We start from the raw sequence: 20,434 nt of genomic DNA, 5'->3' as shown, positions 1-20,434 counted from the left end.
GTACCTCCGACACAATCACTACCAAAGAAGACGTGGATAACGATGCAGGAAGTGGTTGTACAGGTGATTTTTGTTTACACAAAAGTGCCAGCTTTTTACCCTATAACATGCTAATGACGACGTATCTACATGTATCCTTTACGCGATTACTTTAGCAAAATTTTAACTTCTTATTTTCATGTTTAGGCGGAATAAAGTGACCAAAAAGAGGATTAAACAGATCCAACATGGCCTCAGCAGTGGCAGCAGTTGACGTGGAAGACGAGAGCATCCTTGCGTCCGTGTTTAAAGACAGTTTCCCGGAGAGCTGGAGAGACAACCCGGACTTCGCCACGTATCTGTCCGAACTGAGCTCCTTCGGGGTGGAGAAGCTGCGGAGGGAGCCGGAGAGACTGGCGGAGGAGCGGGCACAGATCCTGCAGCAGACCCGGGAGCTCGCCTTCTCCAACTACCAGACCTTCATCCGGACCGCGGACTGCACCCACCACATCTACCGGGACTTCGGGCAGGTGGAGAGCAGCGTTTCCCACCTGCTAGACACCCTGCCCCGGTTCGGAGAGAAATGCAGGTCGGTGAAAAAGAGCAAGAAGTAGTCACAGAGATGCGTAAAAGTCCCATATTCAGTGTTGGGAAGGTGACTTTTAAAATGTATTCCTCTACAGATTACAGATTACATACCCCAAAAATGTAGTTTGTAACGTAATCCATTAAATTTCTTAAAGTGAGTAACGTAATTTGAATACTTTGGATTACTTGATTTGCTGTAGAGAAGCAAAGACGAGGAAATCGTAACATAAGATATTTTGTCTGCTAAAAGAAAATAAAAGCCCAGACTTTACCTAACCAAATTAAAAAATATTATTGATAGAAGAGGAGGAGACACGTCCACACAGCATGGTTTAGTCCTGGTTTAGACCTGGTTTAGATATGGTTTAGACCTGGTTTTAGTCCTGGTTTAGTCCCAGTTTAGACCTGGTTTTAGTCCTGCTTTAGTCCTGCTTTAGTCCTGCTTTAGTCCTGGTTTAGTCCTGGTTTTAGTCCTGCTTTAGTCTTTGCAATAGTATTTCTATTGTAAAAAGAACGAGCCACGAGTGTGTTCAGCTGTTATATCTGCCAAAGATGGACACTTTCATGAATCACAAGTTTAGAATCTGTTTTGGTCAACAGTAAACAGTAAAAAAACTGGAAAAAGTGCGGTGTTCTAAAACTTTGGTGGTGTACATGACATCACAGAGTAGAACAGAGCATTTTGAGCTTTGGAAATATAGACAGAACCTTGGTGTCATTGCGATATATAGAGGATGTTATGATATCGATTATTGTTTTAAATCAAAACCAAAATACCCATACTTTTGCTATGTATTGTGCAGCTCTACACATGTTACCTCTTTACCCCCTCCTCCCCTGACTTCCTTTGTTTTTGGTTGTGTGTTTTCCAGAGTGTTCATGAAGGAGGCGGAGCAGATCGGAGCCAGTCGCCGTATGAACAGTCTGACCCTGAACAGACACACGGAGATCCTGGAGGTGCTGGAGATCCCTCAACTCATGGACACCTGTGTGAGGAACAGCTACTACGAGGAGGCCCTGGAGCTCGCCGCGTACGTGAAGAGACTGGACAAGAAGCACTCCTCTCTGCCCGTCATACAGGTGAGCCGGGGGGAGAAATAAGGCTGGGTTTTATTAAGAAGTTGCCGATACCATACATACCTTGATACATAGGCCACGATACGATACGTTTTTTCGATACAGTGCACTTTCAATCCAATAGGATTCAGTACGATATACAGTATTTCAAATTGATTCAATATCGTTCCGTGAAATCGTTCGTGGCTGTGATACTAAAAGTCTACGAAGTTTGTGCAAAAAAAAACTATGAAAATGTCAACACAACTGTAGCTTTTACAGAAAATAAATTTGTAAAATATACCTGAAAATATTCTTGGCTATATATCAATGGAGCAGCCCATGATATCGATACTATAATCATCAAATTCAATGACACAATATATCGATATTTTAATATTTTTGCACACCCCTAGTGAGAATAATTTACCATAAAAATCTTAATGTTTTTAGTGAATATTATTGTACAAGAGATAACAAAAATTTCACAGTTTTCTTTTCTGTTAACTCTCATTATGTCCTAGAATAAGTCTGGGGAAAGAAGCACACATTTAGAGTTTTTTGTTGAGTTTTTTAGTGTCCGTAATTAAATCGCTATTCTTATGTTTTGCTTTCAGCCTTCTACCTGTAAAATCCATTGACAAAAATATAGTGAAAGTGTTACTTACCGGGACTTAATATTATTAAAATTGCTTGGGATCAGTACTTTTTAAGATGTCAATGTAGAGGTAAAAATAAATTACAATTTCTCTCAGTTTAAAATGTGCTCTGTGAACTGAATCATGCAAATTGCAAATCTAATCACAATCACCATTATTCAAATAATCACATAGGATAAGTCTGTGCAATTAATTGAGCTTTGATCGCGATTTCAATTAGTGTGTCAAAGGATCTCCAAACTCATATAATCGAGTTGAAACAATTTAAAGCTTAACTTAAATAAGTATATTTATTTTGTTTTTGTATTGAATATTTTGTAAAACAACTAGAGATACAGTTTATTTTGGATACATTTATGTTTTTCTGTGCCTTATTTCATGTTCAAAGTTTATTTTATTCATTTTATGTTTTATACATCGCAAAACTGCTCTAAGGTTCATATTTGTAGCTTATATTTATGTTCAATTTGAAAGTTTTGTGTAAATTATCAATAACAAAGTGTTTTGTTTTTTTTTAAGAGAGAAATGTTGAATAAATTCATTGTGTAACTAAAAAAATAATCGTTTGAATAATTGTGATTTAAATTTTGACCAAAATAATCGTGATAATGATTTTATCCCTAATCGAGCAGCCCTAATACAGGACGACTACTATTAATTAGAGATAGACGAACCAATAAATCGGAACGATATCTGCACTTTTTGGCAAATTGGTTATCGACAATACATTTCTGCTGGCTGTTATTTTGTTTTTGCCAACATGCTGCCTAAAGAAGCTCAATTTGAACGCTTTAGTGCAATAACAAACATGACTACACAGGTGTGTGGTAAAAGAAATGGCCATGGGTGACTGTATAGTACATTTAAATTACAGAAATTGGGGGAAATATTAAAACTCAGCCTTAGATATCAGCCCAAACTATCAGTATCTGCATCGTTCATAAAAAATAATAATAATAATATTAACATATTGGTTAAGCTCTATTATTAATCATAATCTCACTCGTGGTCTCCACTTTGTTCCTCTGTTTAGGGAATAGTCCGTGAAGTCCGCCAGTCGACTCAGCTCATGTTAAACCAGCTCCTCCAGCAGCTCCGCAGTAACTCCCAGCTCCCCGTCTGCCTCCGCGTCATCGGCTTCCTCCGCCGCATGGACGTGTTCACCGAGGCCGAGCTACGCGTCAAATTCCTCCAAGCTCGAAGCACCTGGCTCAACTCCATCCTCTCCGCCATACCCGAAGAAGACCCCTATTTCCACATCACCAAAACCATAGAAGCGTGCAGAGTCCATTTGTTCGATATCATAACTCAATACCGCGCCATTTTCTCAGACGAGGACCCTCTAGTGCCTCCTATTGGTGGACAAGCGTCGGTGAACGAACCTGCGATTTTTCACGGTTGGGTTGTTCAAAAAGTGTCAGAGTTTTTAGCAACTTTAGAGAGAGATTTGGATAGAGGAGTAGGCAGCAGGCTTGACTCCTTACTAGGCCAGTGTATGTACTTCGGTTTATCGTTTAGCAGAGTTGGGGCAGATTTTCGGGGACTGTTACCTCCACTTTTTCAGCGGGTAGCAGCTGAAACTTTTCGGAAATCGGTGAAAGAGGCAGTGGAGAAGTTTGAGGAGGATATGAATTTGTACACGCTGATTTCGTTTCCGTCGGTTCTCGGGGGGACGATTCCTGCTGTCCAGCCCACAGCTCAGCCCGGGACCCTGCAGCCCCCCATGTGCCTCCTGGACTTTCAGCCTTTAGCGTGTTTCCTGAATCACATCCTCACAGCGTTCAACGACCTGAGACTCTGCTGCCCCCTAGGGCTGGCCCAAGACGTGACAACGACACTGGAGGATGCACTCAAACTGGTAAGATAAACTAACTTTAACTAACTTTTATGACTATTATGGACTAAACTAAGGGATGTTGCCAATATAAAATTCAGAATAATTAACACCATGACCAAACAACTGTGTACAATCCTCCTCATTCACCATGACCAACCTTACAAAATCAAACTTTCTGAATCTAAAGTTAATGGGGTAACAGTGGCTCAGTGGTTAATGCACTAGGCTCTATTCACACTCACGTCACAAACCAGGAAGACGTTTGGAAACATGCAATGACAAATTCCGGTGTAGTTGCCGACACTGAACTCATCGACCGACTGTGATCAAACCCACTGAAGTAAATGTGACTGCATACCTATGTGCTGTTTGGAATCATCTCGTCTTCCTGATTTGTAACATCTAGCATCTGAGTGTGCTTTGCATTTTTTTCATTTATAAGTCGCTGCTCCTTGCATTTGCACCTCTACAAGAACTTTTAGTGTGCATTTTCTGTTTCATTTAATACAATAGTTCCGTACCACAACTATGAATGAGTATGAAGTGAAAGAATAATGACTACAGACTAAAGCCTAATGTAATGTTTGTGTTTTGAATAATTCTCAATACTCTTCTCTTCCTGTTTCCTTTCAGGTGACCCGTCAGATCATCGTGTTCCACCGCGCGGAGCAGACTGCCTTCAGTGACAAAGAGAGGGCGCTGTTCGTCCAGTTTTGCTGTGCGTTCGCTGAAGATCTGCTGCCGTTTCTGAACCGCTGCCTCCAAACTCTGTTCCCCCCGAATCAACTCGCCCTCATCCTCGGTATGAACACAGGTTTTATCTCCTGACCACCAGAGAGCGACTCTTTTATTTTGCTACATATATTGGATTTATTCAGTTTTTATTCTAATGTTTTAACTGCTGTCTGTTTCACTGTGTGATCATTTTCCTCATGTTAATCAATCTCAGGTTTCGATTATATTTTTTACTTATTAAAAAGGCGTTCAATATAAATTTACTGAACAATTTACACTTTTACTGTAGACCTCTCTCTTTAAAAGCACGCAAGCATATAGTTTTCACCACATTTGTTTCCGCTTTAAAAACAATTATATTACTCTATTATAATTAATGAATAGACTTATTTTCTAATTATTTTCTAACCCTCTTCCTCCCTTTCTTTTTCTCTCAGGTGTTTCTCCCACTCAGCTGTACAAACACGGTAACTTGGGCCGGATCGACATCTCCTCCATCATTGAACCTTTGGACTTTGTTTTACCCAAAAAAGAGATTCCAGACCCCACAGATCCTCTGCTCTCAGACCTGGACCTCACTGCGGACCTGGGCAGTCTCAGTCTAGACCCACATGTCCAAGATCCCAAAGCTCCTAAGCCTGCTTTAGACCCTCAACCAGAGCCTCAACCAGAACCCAAACCAGACCAAGAGCCAGACCCTAAACCAGACCAAGAGCCAGAGCCCAAACCAGACCAAGAGCCAGACCCTAAACCAGACCCTAAACCAGTCCTGGATTCTGCTCTAGACTCAGACCCCACACTGGAGGAGATCCTGGGTCCTGACCCTGGTCCTTCAGATGATGGAAAACCAGAGGAGGATCTAGACGATGATATAGAGGAGTTATTGAAGTAAAGAACGAGTTACCATATTTTTCGGACTATAAGTCGTGCCGGAGTATAAGTCGCACCAGCCAAAAAATGTGTAATGAAGAAAAAAAAACATATAAGTCGCACCAGACTATAAGTCGCATTTTTTGGGGGAAATTAATTTTTATAAAATGAGAGACCGGGAACCGACATTTCATCAAACGCAAGTTAAAGTAATAACAACAGAACAGAGAACAACAGACTGAAGGTGTTTGGTATGTTAACGTCACATATGAACAGTTATTCAAATAACTATAGCATAAACAACAGAACATAACAAGTTTACCAATCTCTCTGTTTCATTGCACATAACTAAATCCATTGAATTCTTCATCCTTGGTGTCAGTTCTGAGCAACTCCCATAGAACTTACCTCTGGAGGTAAACGAAGCGCCGCTTCCTCTTCCGTGTAGCTGTTGTCAGACTCAGCATCAGTTCCATTTAGAATTATTCCAGCCTTTCTGAATCCCAACAGGATGGTTTCGGTGTCACTAAATTCCAGGCTTTGTCAATCCATCCAGTGACTTCCAGGAAAGTTTCATGGTGCACCCTCCCGGTTGCTATGAAGCTGTGTTCTCCATTCTTACTTTCCACCAGTCCCTCACAGGTTTCTTGCTCACTCCAAACTTTGTTTCTGCTAATCGATTACCATTTTCGACTGAATATTTCACTACTTGCAGCAGGACAACAGCTTTTTCCGCACGAGACATGTGCAGTAGAGCCAAGTGACAGTGGTACACGAATAACAGGAGCAGCAGATACTGACACACAAGACTAGAGCCTCTCGCGGCTGTCAGTTTATTTTAATATATAAATCGCACCGGAGTCTAAGTCACAGGAAACACCCAAACCATGAAAAAAGAGCGACTTACAGTCTGAAAAATACAGCATATTTGTATGTAACATTTTGGATGGAGGGTCTGCCAACTGCTCGTCTCCATGGTAATCGTCTTACTTTGAAATGTTCTGCAATATGGCAAAAAGAAAACCTTGAAAAACGTGTATTATTCTGACTCTTAACTGATCTGTAACTTAACCTAGGGATATCGCCTCCTTGTCTCTATGGAGATAAGGTCAATGTAATGCCATACTGTGGAAATTTTGAGGCAAAGCAGTAACGCACTACGAGCAGGTGGCAGCTCATCCGCCAGAAAAGTGACATAGTGCCCCTTTAATATTATTTACAATTTTATATTTTCCATACCAGATTCTAGAGATGGGTGATATTGTGTACAGGATTTGCTAAATTGTTATTCTGGATGAATGCATGCAGGTATTTTTATACCTGCTAGTTTCCTGATTTTGCTCGGGCTCATCGTTAAACTCGTCACATGAAATAAAAGGGGCCTAATGTAAAAGTTCTGTATATTAACTGTTAATTAAGATGTGTAAATTATAAATATGTATTGATTGATCGGTTTGGGACAGATAAAGTTTTATTCCACAAGAAAAAAAGGATTGTATTTTTAATTTTTTTATTTTCATATTCATAGTAATATAAAGTGTATTTAAGTTACATACTTAAAGATGTATTGTGTAACTTTTCTGGTGGAGGGTCCATCACGTGCTTGTTTCTGTGGATATGACACAGTTCTGCTTGGAATGTTCCACAGTATGACATTAAACAGCTCTACTTTACATTTATTTAATTACAATTTGGTTTTACAGCTTAAAAATACCTAGAAAGACAGGCATTCTAACTGTGAGCGGAGTTGCTTCTTCACAGATCTGACCTGTAACTTGGTCTGGTGTGTGTCCATGAAGACAGAAATGTTTAATGCCATACTGTGAAACATTCCAGACAAAGCAATGACTTCTAGTGGAGGGTCCGTCAAAAGATAAAAGTTACACAATACAGCTTTAACCACTATCATTGAAAAATACAGTGTGTTGTTACTCCCAATCTGTGCATTAAATTGGCAAATCTGGAACATAACAATGGGTCAGTACAAAGACATTTCACATTAGGTCCAAATTGCTGAGTTCAGACATTTTTAACACATTTTATGATTAATTCAACTGAGAATAAATCTCATGATAAACAAACATAATATAAATTCAGGTTCGACTTTTAGGAATATTTGTAGAGTGAGTTTGATTATCTTTAAGGTGCGCTATAAAACTTCTCTGCATGTACCCATGGAGAGGTTTGTTTTAAAACTTAGTTCATTTTTACCTCTGTTGACTTTAAAAACTCCATCCAGAGTATTTTACAGGATCATTGCACATGAACACTTTTATATCTTTAATCTGCAAATGTTTCACTGTAGAGATACTTTAACTCTAATCTATGTTCCTCCCCTCACCTATGGTCATGAGCTCTGGGTAATGACCTAAAGGACAAGATCGCAGATACAAGCACTTGAAATAAGTTTTACTCCCTTAGAGATAGGGTGATGAGCTCAATCACACGGGAGGAGCTCAGAGTAGAGCCGCTGCTCCTCCACGTCAAGAGGAGCCAGCTGAGGTGGCTCGGGCATCTGTTCCTGATGCCTCCTGGGTGCCTCCCTCGAGAGACCCCGGGGGAAGACCCAGGACATGCTGAAGGGACTATGTCTCTCAGCTGGCCTGGAAACGCCTCGGGGTCCCTCCGGAGGAACTGAAGGAATTGTCCAAGGTGAAGGAAATCCGGGAGTCCGGTCCCGGATAAGTGAAAGAAAGTGGATGGACGAATGCTTCACTGTCTTACACATCAAACATAACATCAAACAGTGAATAGAGACGTGAATGTATTCAGTCTGTGCCGTTTTATTCTGCCTCTTGGTCGTCACTGCAAATGAGGTGTTCTCAATTGATTTACCCCTTTAAAATATTGAATAAATAATAAAAATAAAAATGTTATTGCTTCGCCTGGACCTAGGATGTTCCACAATATGGCATTAAACTTACGGAGACAAGCAGGTGAAGCCAACAGGCCAAGCTACAGGTCAGATCTGTGGAATGGTGACCCTGCTCACATGTTCTGTAATGCAATAAAAACACCTGTAATTGAATAAATGTCAGATAAGTTTAATACCAGACTGTTTAACAATCCGGGCAAAGCAAATATGCAGTAACGTCTCCATGGATACAACAGATGATGTATCCTTCATCATCACTAGAAAAGTTCCATGATACACCTTTAAACCGAGTCCATACAGTTATTTGAAAATGGCAAAGAAATTAGTGAATGTTGTTTTTTAGTCCAAACATGTCGCTCACTTCTTCTTGACAAACTTCTTGCGTGAGGCGTTGGGGTTGGCTCTCCGGCGCCCCCCTCCGCTCTGGCTGTCCCTCAGGTGCAGGTTGGCGGCGCGGCTGTAGATGTCGTTCTGGCTGAAGGGGGAAGAGCCGGCCACGTAATCGGGGTCGAACACGTTTGTTTTCTGACGTGCCTTTCGGGAGAGTCTCTGCTGAGGGAAGCGCTGGTCCTCCACCAGGTGAGGGTTATCTCCGTGTTTACCGCCCTGAGGCAACGGTAGCGAGTACTGGAGAGAGAGATTTCACTCATAAATATCATCAATACTCATAAATACAAATTCAGGAGGTATTTAAATAATAAGGTTAACATTATAGTGTTAATATTTCCTTTATCTAAATTACATTTCTTTCAGTTTTGCACAGTGTAACTTCTCTGGTGGAGATTGGCCATGATGTTTTTTAATTCTGAATTAATTGTTCTGAATTAAATAGTTCGGAATTAAAATATTCTCCTTGGAGTTTATATGGAAATAATAATTCTGAATTGATGTTTACATGGAAAACAGGTTAAATTGCCTTTATTTAATTCCACTCAACGTCTCGGGGTAGGGAACAGTTCTGATTGGACACGGACACGAACATATTTACGTCGACCGGAAGAAAACACACACTTCAGCTGCTACCGTCTTTTTTGTCATCTCAATTTGTTGTTACGCCACGGACACAAACACGGATCCTAACTTTTTCCGCAGTCGTTCTGATGATAATGAAGCAGCAGCTCGAGAATTCTCTCATTACGCTTTACGTCTGTCGGCTGAGGAGGAGAAGGGAAGAGTGTTGGAGAAGGGAGGAAGAAGACAAACTGAGTCAACAGCTGCTCTACCTCAGCTCACTCCCGCATCCCGCTCGCAAATCCAAAGAGCAGTGGATGAAAGTCCGAAGCCAGGACTGGTGAAGCCGGATCATCAGGATCGCGTCAGAAGGGCGACCCAACAAGCATGTGCTGAACGACCGAAATAATTTTTAAGAATAAACTTTTACATGATCAAGGAATAAATTAATTCGGCTTTAAAATCAGAATAAACCACCCACTTACTTCGGAATTTAGTTTAATTTTGAATAATCATTTTCATTAGGAATTAAGTGTTTACATGGTCTTTTTAAAGTGGAAAATTTTTTTATTCACAATGAAATTATTTTTATTCAGAATTAAAGCTCTCGTGTAATTGTGGCAACCGTTATGGCTTTATCACAATTTGGTATTAAACTTTTTATTTTTCAGTTACACGTCTTTATTGCATGGAGTCTTCGCCTTCATGTCTCCATGGAGATTTAACGTCTTACATTTAGCTATTAAAATTGAAAATTGACAAATTGGAAAGGACTTGTGGATGGGAGTCAAAAGATCTTGATTTCAAAAACTCTGAAACCACTGCAGGACCCGGCAAAGCAACAACATCACTGTGGCGAAAAGCAGGCGACAGACCCTCCACCAGAGAAGTTACAAGCTTAAAATGTTTACTAAAGTTGCACTATGTAACTATTCTCTTTACCCGCAGTCCTTTAGGGTTGAGCATTTTGGGGTTCCTGGAGAAGTGCATCTGGATGGAGCCGTCCTCGTTCACCGTCACCGCCAACTTCTTCAGAGTTTTGTTCCCACAGTGAGAACAGAACACCCTCTCCATGTGAGTCGTCGTCCTGAAGGGGGGGAAAAAAGAGGGGAAACATCATACATACATAAGTAAACACAAAATTACCTCTTGTTTTAAACTGAAATCAGGCTGATACTGACTTGAAGCAGGCGTGGCAGCGGAGGATGTAGTTTCGAGCCTGTTTGATCACCATCCCGTTCACAGAGAGAACATGGAGCCCAATCTGAATCAGCACGTTCTGAGCAAGTCAAGAAAACAATAGAAGTAACAATAAAAGACATTTCAAGTTAAATAATACTACTACATTCGCGGCCCTATTTCGATCTTGTTTAAACTAGTACAGATGTCTTAGATCATTTAATATTTAAAATTTCGACCAAAAGAATTTTATAATTTACTGCACTACAACTTTAATTACAGCAATTATACTTATTTTTTTTTAGTTTTGTCAATATTCTATAGTTTGCAGAACATTTTTGGTAAAGAAAGGAATAAAAAGAAAATTGAAAAAATAATTTGCAATTTTATTTTTAAGCAAAATCGTCCAGTCCTACTCCTACATTTGAATAGGAAAAAATAAAATAACCACTTAAAACATGAATAATTTGAATTTAAACACAACTAAACTAAATGTATTATTAGTTTCTGACAGTGTAGTGTACAATTATAATTAATATACAAATGATACAGTCTTCATTGTTGTTTCTTACCTGCATGGCAAAGTCAGTAGTGAGACAACCCACTGTGACGTCTTCAGGTTCGCCCCAGTTCCCAGTGTCCATTTTGACCTGTTTGATGTTACTAGGAGTGATCCAGCCTCCTCCATCGTCATCCTCCTCCTCCTCTTCTTCTTCTTCCTCTTCTGGCTCATTCTCTTTGTCTTCGTCTGAGTCTTCACTTACAGCAGAGTCCTGTTTAGACTCAGATACACCACTGTCCGACTGAGAGAAGAAACAAATAAAATACTATAAATTAAAAGGAGTTTGACAAGAAAATTTGGTGTAATCACAAGTTACTACACCCCGAACCTTTACAGCTGTATATAAAGGAATACAATTTCCATTTAAATAAAAGTGGTTATAATTATAGACTGGATTTTTGTGCAGTTATAGATGATCCTGAGATGTTGATTTGAGGGCACTGTATAGAAGTAAATATATTAAAGAGAAGGTATTTTACTAGCCTGATTCATTAAAATCATCTTAAATCTTCAAGAGTCTCACCAGTAAACTGAGCAGGTCCTCGTCAAATGAAGGCGGTGGTTCTCTCCAAAAGTAAAAACTGTTGAACTCTTCACCGTTTTTAGTCGTCGTTGTCGAGGGTTTATTTTGAGATTGTGTCTGTTTTTCTGTCGGAGGCTTCTCTGGTTTGGTCTCTGTTGTATCCTCTGCTACTGGTTCCTGTGATATTACAAAAAACATTTTATTTAATATAAAATGTGAGCTACTTACTCTCTCTTTTTTATTAAATGAAATGAAATGTAATTCTCTGTAGAGCATGTAAAGGTAGAATTATGACATAAAATTATCCAATATTTTAATAATAAAAAATTGCATAGACTTTTTTTTTTACACTTGCAGGAAAGAGTTTGGCTTTAAATAAGATTCAATGCACTCTAAGTCAGAACTCACACACAATAATGAAATAACCTAGGTTCAATAAGTAAATAAATCTAAAGTAATTAAATCTACTCAAATCAAAAACATGTCTCCATGGAGATCAATCTCCAAGGACAATCATATTAAGTCACAGGTCAGATCTGTAGAGAGGTACCCCAACTCACAGTAAGATGCAGGCAAAGGTATTTTTGAGTGGTACAGTATATGCGGTGGTGGGAAGAGTACAGCAAATTTGTATTTGAAAGTATAGCTGCAAATATTTACTCAATTACATGCAAAAGTCTTCTCACCAGTAAACTGAGCAAGTCGTCATTAAGTGAAGGCAGCGGTTCTCTCCAGAAATTAAAACTGTTGAATTCTTCAGTCTGTTCCGCCTCCGTCTGTGGCTCTGAACACGAGTTTGTCCGAGTGTGAGAAGGGGTCGTTTTGGAACTGTTGGGTTTCTGAAAAGACAGAAATAAAATATAATCTAATTTGCTTTGGTATGTTACGTACGCAATGAAAAGGTGTGAATTCATTTAAAAGCTTGTGGCTAGAATTACAGCTTTTTATGTTTAATATTTTTGTTTTACCTTTGATGGAAAGTGAAACCCTGCAACATTGACTGGTGTCTCTGGGTGACGTTTTGTGCTCTGAATATTGACCTAAAACAAAGAAATGGAAATACATTACACTGAAGAAGCTCACAGTGATCAGTTTGTCAGTCAGAATCCTTCTTTTATGATGCTCAGATCATTGTAAAAACATCAGGATGAAAAACACCATTAAAGAAACAATAACTGAGACATTTACGAACCTTGATTTCGGGCTCTTTCTTCAGGTGTTGGAAGCCCACGTGTTCGAGCTCAAGCTGATACGTCAGAGCCAAGACTTTGATATCTGTGGCAGACAAACTCGCATAGTCTCCAGTCTTTTTGGAAAACTCCGTCACTGAACAACAAAAAGAACAAGAAATTATTTACAAGAGAAAGTCTGAATCTCTCACAATCTGGCAACTCAGATGGAGAGAGATAAAAATAAAAGGGCATAATAGTGCATTTACTCTATTAACTAATTTTTTTAAGACAGTAAAAGACATTATCACATGTAGCCATTACATTTTTTAACTTAATATCGTCACTAACACATTTTTGTAGAGTACTTTTTACACTGTTTTATTGTGAAAATTTGTACTTTAGAAGAATAGTTTATCTTTTGTTTTTCACCCAACTTTAAAATGACCAAGATGTCACCTACGTCACTGAAATATATGACTAAATTTCACCGAATTATAAGCAGGTATGTCTTCCTTTTCTTTATTGTCTTGCATTTGGTTTAAGTGCACTTGTACCTGTCCGAATGTGTTCAGGCAGTGGCTCTTTAAACTTCAGCTCGTACGGCAGAAAGGCCAAACTCCTCCTCGTGGGTTTGTCCCTGATCTCCTCCACGACATCCTTCAGAGTGTAGATGTTTTTACCAATCTCCTAAAAAGAGAGACAAAAAAAAATCCATATTGTATTAAGGAAAATCAAACTAAATTTAACTTGTTTGACAATTACATGATGAAATTTGACACAATAGATTATCATAAAACACAAACTAACTCATATTAAACATTTATAGAAGTTATTATTTGTGACAATTACATGATGAAATTTGACACAATAGATTATCATAAAACACAAACTAACTCATATTAAACATTTATAGAAGTTATTATTTGTGACAAGCATCAAAGTGAAAGCAAATTCTCTGAAATCTGCTTGAATGTACAGTGTAATTATTATTATGTAACAGCGCCCTCTTTGGCCAAATAAAGGGCTCTTTAACATCACACGTGTAGTGCATTACTGGTTTTCAAACACAAAAACACTCGTATTTAACATGATACAGCAATTCGGATGACTATTCACTTCATCTGTTATAAAAACGACCTAAAGAATTCAGAAATAATTGTTGTATTAGATCAGATGCTCAGATCAGATGGGGCCTGTTGACATCTCCTCTCGTAACTACGCTATTAACGAAAGCGACACATGACAACAACAACAGGGCAGAATTATATACATTAGATTTGACTAGTTAAAGTCTTAAATGTGGATGTATTTTACCTGAAGAGGCGCTTTCTTGAGAAAAGCTCCCGCATCAGCAACGACATGCTCCACCAGGCTGGGCGCCATGTTGGACTGGGGGACGGAGCAGGAACGGACCTATCAGAACTCATGGAGCAATCACGTGGTTTAATCGCGTCAAACTTTGTATTTTTTTTTTTTTTTTTTTTACAGTATTGCAGATTTTCAGATACAAACAAGAACGACACCTTATAAAAGTATACAGTTCACATGAAAATAAAATAAATGCGTAAAAAACACAACAGTGAATAAAAATATATTCACATATGGTATAAAAGGGTTAATTTCAAAGCTGTAATTTATAGGAATAAATTAAAATCATTCAAAAAAAAGCCAGCCTATTTTCTCTTAGTTAGGTCTAGTGAGCTAGTAAAAGATTTCATTTATTTATTTACCTTTATTACATTCTATTAGATTTGCTTGTTTTATTAAGGAGTGGTTTGAAAAACATGTTCACTATTGATTGATTTATTTATTTATTTATTTTTTACTTTTGAACTGGACTTTGCAGATTATTGCCATTTTACAATGTACAATTTTTTATAAGCATTTTAATGTTGACATATAGACTAACCTTTTTTAGTCCCTTTCTAAAATTTCTATGTATTGTATTTAAATTACGTTAAGTACATAGAAATATTGTTGTTACATACTAAATTTGCTAAAAGGCATCCGATTAAATGTTTTCTTGAATGTATTTTAAATTAAATGAATATATCACAATTGTATTTGCATTTTAATTTTGACATAAAGTTTTCAGATTTAGTCAGATGTCTAGCTCATAGACTGTATATATGAATTCTTTTATTCTTCTTCTTTTATACATTATATACATTTTTTATACAGATTATTTTATTACTTTTTTTAAACAGTCTTTGGTCTAGACCAGGGGTGAAAAATATTTTTTTTTCCCCCAAGGGGCCACATGAGAAACAAAAAATATTGTGGAGGGCCAGACCAAAATGCTTAACTCAATTCTGCATAATATTAATTGTATTTCTTAAAAAACAAAAAAAACAAAACAGTAAATATAATTGTTTTGACAAGCTTGTAAGACTGGTAAGAGTTTATGTTATGACTAAGCAATGAAACAGTGAAGTTGCCTTACAAAAAATGTCATTTAAAACACCTTTAAAATAAAAACCGCTGCATCTTTAGTCCATGCATGAGGTAAAATGATAAAATATATTTATTTTGTTATTCCAAATTAGTTTAAACGGGCCGGTTAGAGTCAAACAAAGACTTTCTGACTATAACTTTGACCACAGAGTGTATATATAGACTTTGAGAGGATAATTTGATAATTTTCTCCACATTATTTTAATACATATTTAAATTGTTAAAGTATTGGGACAGTGCCTAGATGTATTATTACTTTTTATATTTTAAACTTATTACAATTAGATAAATAATGAAGTAAAAAGTAATCATCTTTAGTGAAACCTCTTTTTTCTTTGACAGGGCTCGGGCGTATTAGTGTCACGTGACTTTTGTTTATGGTGGCGGATGGAAGATGGCGGCGCGCTGGAGCAGTGAGAATGTGGTGGTGGAGTTTAGAGACGCACAGGTATTTATTTAAACATTAAACACTAACGAAACAGCTCAATAATGAACCGCACAGATGTAATAAATATGCACCAGTGTTTAGAGTAAATGCAACGAACAGCACCGCGCTAAAGCAGCTAGCATAAGTACCATTTCATACCATTGATTTCCAGAGCTGTGTTAAAGTATAGTCACATTTTACGCATTTTACGCATAAAACATTGCAAGAAGTATCCTTTTTATGCAGCCAAAAACCTAATTGACCTCACACTTAACATAACAGCATGTACAGAGCAGGAGGAGCATCTGAACTTTCTCAAGTTTAATGCACCATGATCTTTATTCACGTGATTCTCACATATTTGTGGGTTTACTGCCCAACAAAATGACAAAACAAACTTAACCGAATCTCCCAAGAACAAAATCCATTATTTCTGTCTGTTTTTACCATCAGAGTTACAAATTTAAGAATTGAAATCCAATCCACTTTATTTATATAGCACATTTCATGAACAAAACAGTTTCCAAAGTGCTTAGACTTAGACAAACTTTATTGAACCACAAGGAAATTATTTGGACACAATAGCTCACACATCGCAATATAATATAATAACAAAGAATTCTAAATAAGTAACAAAAAAGAGCAAGAGACTGGTGTCAATAAAGCTTAATTATATAAATGTAAATGTAGAAATCAAAATAAAAATTGAAAAATAAGTAATAAAATATTAAATCTCAGCTATATACAAGAGATCATAAGGAACACAGTGCAACAATAATATGATATGATGATGGACAGGGCATAGGGTGTTGTTGTACAGTTGTAGGGAGTATTATCGGTTACATAAGGGTGAGTTTTTGGTATGAGGAATATAGATATAAAATAAAATAAAGCTCTGTTTAACTCCACTCAACTAAAACTAGTAAAATCAAATAAGAGTAAAAATATCAATACATAAAAAGTCAAACTTGTGCCTTATAGTTTACAGTTTATAGTTTATAGTAACTTTTAATTTACCAGTGTATACAGTATACTAAGGGTACTTCTGTATGTAAATTTATAGAGGTGTTATGTCACTTTTATGCTTTTTCATTTAATTCCCTGACAACACAATCAAAATGGAAAAAAACTAAATGTATTATTATAATTATCATTATCATCATAACTGTCATGTCTTTGTGTTTTCAGGCGACTGCCATGTCTGTGGACTGTCTGGGGGAACACGCTGTGCTCTCAGGGTGAGTCTCATTCATCTGAACTTCATTAAAGAGCCCATCTCATGCAAAATCAACTTTCCAGAGCTTTCTACCTTCTAAGAGTGATGTGCAGGCCTTGTATATGTGGTTTTTAGATTGATTTGGCATTTTTTTTTAAAACAAATTGCAGCGTATTTCTGCCACACTTCCACGTGACAACAAACTAAAGCTGCTACAACGATGACGCGGCAGCTACACTTATGACTCGTTTGACGTAGCAGAAAGCGCTTTGCACCTGCCCCCCTCAGTGTATTGTTATACACCGCAGTGTACACGATATAATAAGTTTATTTACTAGTGTTTATTAATAGTTTACCAATTAGTAATGTTCAGCTGATGTCGATGCGGTGCTTGAGCTTTGTGCACCTCAAAGTCCTCGTCTGATTCCGGGTCCAACATATGCGGCTGAACGCGCTGTATCTCCATGATAAATAAAAGTTTATTCCTACCACTATCAGGGCACACGTCTGTCTCCCCCTCCCTCCCTGAGATGGGCGGAGGAAGGGTGGCTCACTCAGAGCCTACGTCACGTTTGGAGGGCGGAGCCTGTGCTTTCTCAGGACGGGCGGGGGGGATGAGTAATAGTCAGACTTTCATTGTTCCTGGTCTGTGACTGCCTCCAAGAAATCAGTAAGATTTCATAACTGTTGTGTAATGGATGTTCCAAAACCCAAATTGTGCTTGTATATGTGCAGAAGATACAATGTGAAAAGAGTTATTTTGCATGAGATGGGCCCTGTAAGTAATACCAGATCTTTGGCATTTTTTGTCCTAACATGAAAATTGGCAATGCACACACCCGACCCATTAGGATGATACACTCCAGATTTGAGATTGGTCGGATGAGTGGTTCGAGAGTTATGCGTGGAACAGACAAACACACAAACAAACACACAGACAGAAGTTCCTTGATTAGACTAGATAGATTAAAGTGTCTACTTTTTCATGGCTTCATCATATTACATCCTCATCTGTGCAGTGTGTGATATTGTTGTTGCTTGTTGTCTGTAGGCGTCGCTTCCTGTACATGGTGAATCTGGAGAGTCCTTCAGAAACCCAGAGGAAAATCGGGCGTCAGAGCAAATGGGACGTGGGGACTGTCCAGTGGAACCCGCACAAATCAGAAGCTCATATCTTCGCTGCTTCGGTCAGAAAACAATTCACATTATAAATAAAGTTATGTTGATCAAAACTAGTTAAACATGGACTGGAGTTTATTTTAATTTTCCAGAGTAACCAACGCGTGGATCTGTATTCGTGGAGAGATGGTTGTGGAGAGGTGCACACATCTTTACAGGGACACACAAGAGTCATCAGGTAACATTTCAGCTTTTTCAAGATGTTCAAAGATTCATGATTTAATTCGACTGTAATTTTTTTGCACATGAAAACAAGATGCTGTTTTCCAGTGTAATGCTAATATGTTTATCATACACAATTACCATATAATTTTAAAGGATTAGTTACTCAGAGGCTCAAAGAATTCAGTGATATTTTCGATTTACATTTAAGCTCTGTCATTCTTTTTAAATTTGTTAATTACTTAAATTGATAAATAGATAAATAGATTCATTACATTATAAATCTTTCTTCTTTTTCTGTATCTTATAATTTATTTTGTACATTAACAAATAGTGATTACATAAAACTACCTGACTCTGAGTATTAGGCAGGTAAAGTGAAATTATAGTGTATTTTCTGTTTTTATGCAGTGACTTGGACTGGTCCTGGTTTGAACCAGAGCTTTTGGTCACAAGTTCAGTCGACACTTTTATCTACATTTGGGACACAAGGTAAAAGAGTCAAGTTTTTATTATGCATACTGTTTATTGTTTAATTATTTTATCTGTCCATCTATTTTATTGTATTTCAGAGACACTCGGAAACCAACAGTCGCTTTGTCAGCAGTTGGTGAGACAAATAATTTTCCATCTTCAGAATTTGGCTGTTATAAACACACAGTAGTTTCATAGTTATTGCTGAATGATTTTAGAATTGTAAATAGTTATTTTCTTGTTCTCAGCCGGAGCCTCTCAGGTGAAGTGGAATAGGAAGAATCAGTATTATTTAGCCTCAAGTCACGATGGAGATGTTCGGATCTGGGACAAACGGGTGAGAGCGTTTTTTTCAAAATACTTGTACCTTGTACTTTACTTAATCATAACCAGATTAAAACTGTTGAATAAAGATTAAAAAATACTTACATAGGTTATCTTAATTTTTATTTTAAGACTAGTTAAGTTTCAGTTCCAGACGTTTGTTACAGGATCATATAAGAGCATGTACACCGCTATTGATGCTTTTTGTATTTAATAAATGCTTTTTAGGCTTTGGTTTCGTTTTCTACAATGGTTTTACAGATAATTTTTGTATTGTCTTTTTCAGAAACCAAACACAGCCATAGAGTATGTCGCTGCTCATTTGTCAAAGATCCACGGCCTCGACTGGCATCCCGACAATGAGTTTATCTTCGCCACATCCAGCCAAGACAACTCAGTCAGGGTGAGGTGCAAGTAAAGCAAAAAGCAAAAATATAAATGGTCACATATCCAAAATAAAAACAAAAAACAGTTAGAGATCTGTATATGCAGAGGAAGAATTGATAAATAATGTTGTGTTTGATTTGTTTCCGGACAGTTTTGGGATTACAGACAACCAAGGAAGTACTTGAACATTTTGTCGTGTCAGGTGCCAGTGTGGAAGGCCAGATACACAGTGAGTTTGACCAGTTAAATTATACAAGGGTCTCTAAGGGTGCTTTCACACTTTTTCTGATTTGGTCCATATTTGCAGGGTTCCCGCGGTGTTTTAAAAAGTCTTAAAAGCATTGGATTTATGAATTTGGAAATAATACCTTAAAAATACTTGAAAAAGTCTTGAGTTTTTATATCTAGGTCTTAAAATTTGTGCCGTATGTAACGTTTCTGTATCACATTTCTACTCAGAAGTTTAAATTGTCAACCACCATTAAATAACATAGTCTAAATAAAGTGGCTTAACCAATAATTAAGAACGCAACTCAGCCCTGGGTCAAAATCCTCCGAGCGCTACAGCACCTCAAGAAACAAGCAAAGAAGAAGCATAAAATCAAAGGAAATCTCAGCAGAACACAAAGCCTGATTAATGCTGTTATGTTGTTTTTTATTGTTGGTTTTACGTTACTGAGCAACACATTTTATGCTGGAGTTATTCGGAACAGTTTCTTTACTCTCCCATATTTCTTTTTCATAAAATAGGCCATGAAATAGGTATTAAGTTTGTATATAAATAGTCTTAAAAAGGTCCTAAAAATACTTAATACTTAAATTTAA

General features: G+C 37.6%; 3 protein-coding genes across 7 annotated transcripts in view; 2 read left to right on the top strand and 1 right to left on the bottom strand.

Annotated features, from left to right (window-relative positions):
• Window positions 1-7,189, top strand: cog8 (component of oligomeric golgi complex 8). The gene is made up of 6 exons (XM_055154300.1): window positions 1-63; window positions 187-568; window positions 1,440-1,647; window positions 3,316-4,140; window positions 4,753-4,921; window positions 5,292-7,189. Exons 2-6 carry the CDS (start codon window positions 228-230, stop codon window positions 5,744-5,746), a joined length of 1,998 nt encoding a protein of 665 aa, XP_055010275.1. The 5' UTR covers window positions 1-63; window positions 187-227; the 3' UTR covers window positions 5,747-7,189.
• A 28-nt stretch (window positions 7,190-7,217) lies between these two features.
• On the bottom strand, window positions 7,218-14,387 carry nob1 (NIN1 (RPN12) binding protein 1 homolog). Its single transcript, XM_020934589.2, has 10 exons — window positions 14,301-14,387; window positions 13,541-13,673; window positions 13,007-13,140; window positions 12,783-12,854; window positions 12,501-12,653; window positions 11,815-11,991; window positions 11,302-11,532; window positions 10,732-10,829; window positions 10,493-10,637; window positions 7,218-9,226 (listed from the first exon to the last, which is right to left on the bottom strand). Exons 1-10 carry the CDS (start codon window positions 14,367-14,369, stop codon window positions 8,957-8,959), a joined length of 1,482 nt encoding a protein of 493 aa, XP_020790248.2. The 5' UTR covers window positions 14,370-14,387; the 3' UTR covers window positions 7,218-8,956.
• Window positions 10,679-20,434, top strand: part of wdr59 (WD repeat domain 59) — a 25,759-nt gene continuing 16,003 nt past the window's right edge. For 2 of the 5 annotated variants that reach the window (XM_055154299.1, XM_055154298.1), the window contains exons 1-10: window positions 10,679-10,855; window positions 15,783-15,888; window positions 17,056-17,105; window positions 18,135-18,270; window positions 18,355-18,440; window positions 18,836-18,916; window positions 18,997-19,034; window positions 19,147-19,235; window positions 19,509-19,625; window positions 19,761-19,838. In XM_055154299.1, the coding sequence (XP_055010274.1) occupies window positions 15,835-15,888; window positions 17,056-17,105; window positions 18,135-18,270; window positions 18,355-18,440; window positions 18,836-18,916; window positions 18,997-19,034; window positions 19,147-19,235; window positions 19,509-19,625; window positions 19,761-19,838 (729 nt within the window). In that variant the 5' untranslated portion in view covers window positions 10,679-10,855; window positions 15,783-15,834. Of the gene's footprint in view, window positions 10,856-15,782; window positions 15,889-17,055; window positions 17,106-18,134; window positions 18,271-18,354; window positions 18,441-18,835; window positions 18,917-18,996; window positions 19,035-19,146; window positions 19,236-19,508; window positions 19,626-19,760; window positions 19,839-20,434 lie in introns of those variants that run through there. The other 3 variants (XM_055154297.1, XM_055154296.1, XM_020934560.2) reach the window with 2 other exon arrangements.

This window comes from Boleophthalmus pectinirostris, unplaced genomic scaffold (genome assembly GCF_026225935.1).
Source record: "Boleophthalmus pectinirostris isolate CB_2022bp ecotype Guang Dong unplaced genomic scaffold, ASM2622593v1 HiC_scaffold_19, whole genome shotgun sequence".
Taxonomy (NCBI): Eukaryota; Metazoa; Chordata; class Actinopteri; order Gobiiformes; family Gobiidae; genus Boleophthalmus; species Boleophthalmus pectinirostris.
Note: the sequence above shows the minus strand (reverse complement) of the source record. Positions and strands in the feature narration are given on the sequence as shown.

Coding starts and splice junctions, on each gene's coding strand:
- cog8 (XM_055154300.1), top strand. CDS start 228: ATGGCCTCAGCAGTGGCAGCAGTTGACGTGGAAGACGAGAGCATCCTT. Junction 569..1,439: donor CGGTTCGGAGAGAAATGCAG/GTCGGTGAAAAA, acceptor TGTGTTTTCCAG/AGTGTTCATGAAGGAGGCGG. Junction 4,141..4,752: donor TGGAGGATGCACTCAAACTG/GTAAGATAAACT, acceptor GTTTCCTTTCAG/GTGACCCGTCAGATCATCGT.
- nob1 (XM_020934589.2), bottom strand. CDS start 14,369: ATGGCGCCCAGCCTGGTGGAGCATGTCGTTGCTGATGCGGGAGCTTTT. Junction 13,141..13,540: donor GCCTGAACACATTCGGACAG/GTACAAGTGCAC, acceptor TTTGTTGTTCAG/TGACGGAGTTTTCCAAAAAG. Junction 9,227..10,492: donor TCAACCCTAAAGGACTGCGG/GTAAAGAGAATA, acceptor CTCTCTCTCCAG/TACTCGCTACCGTTGCCTCA.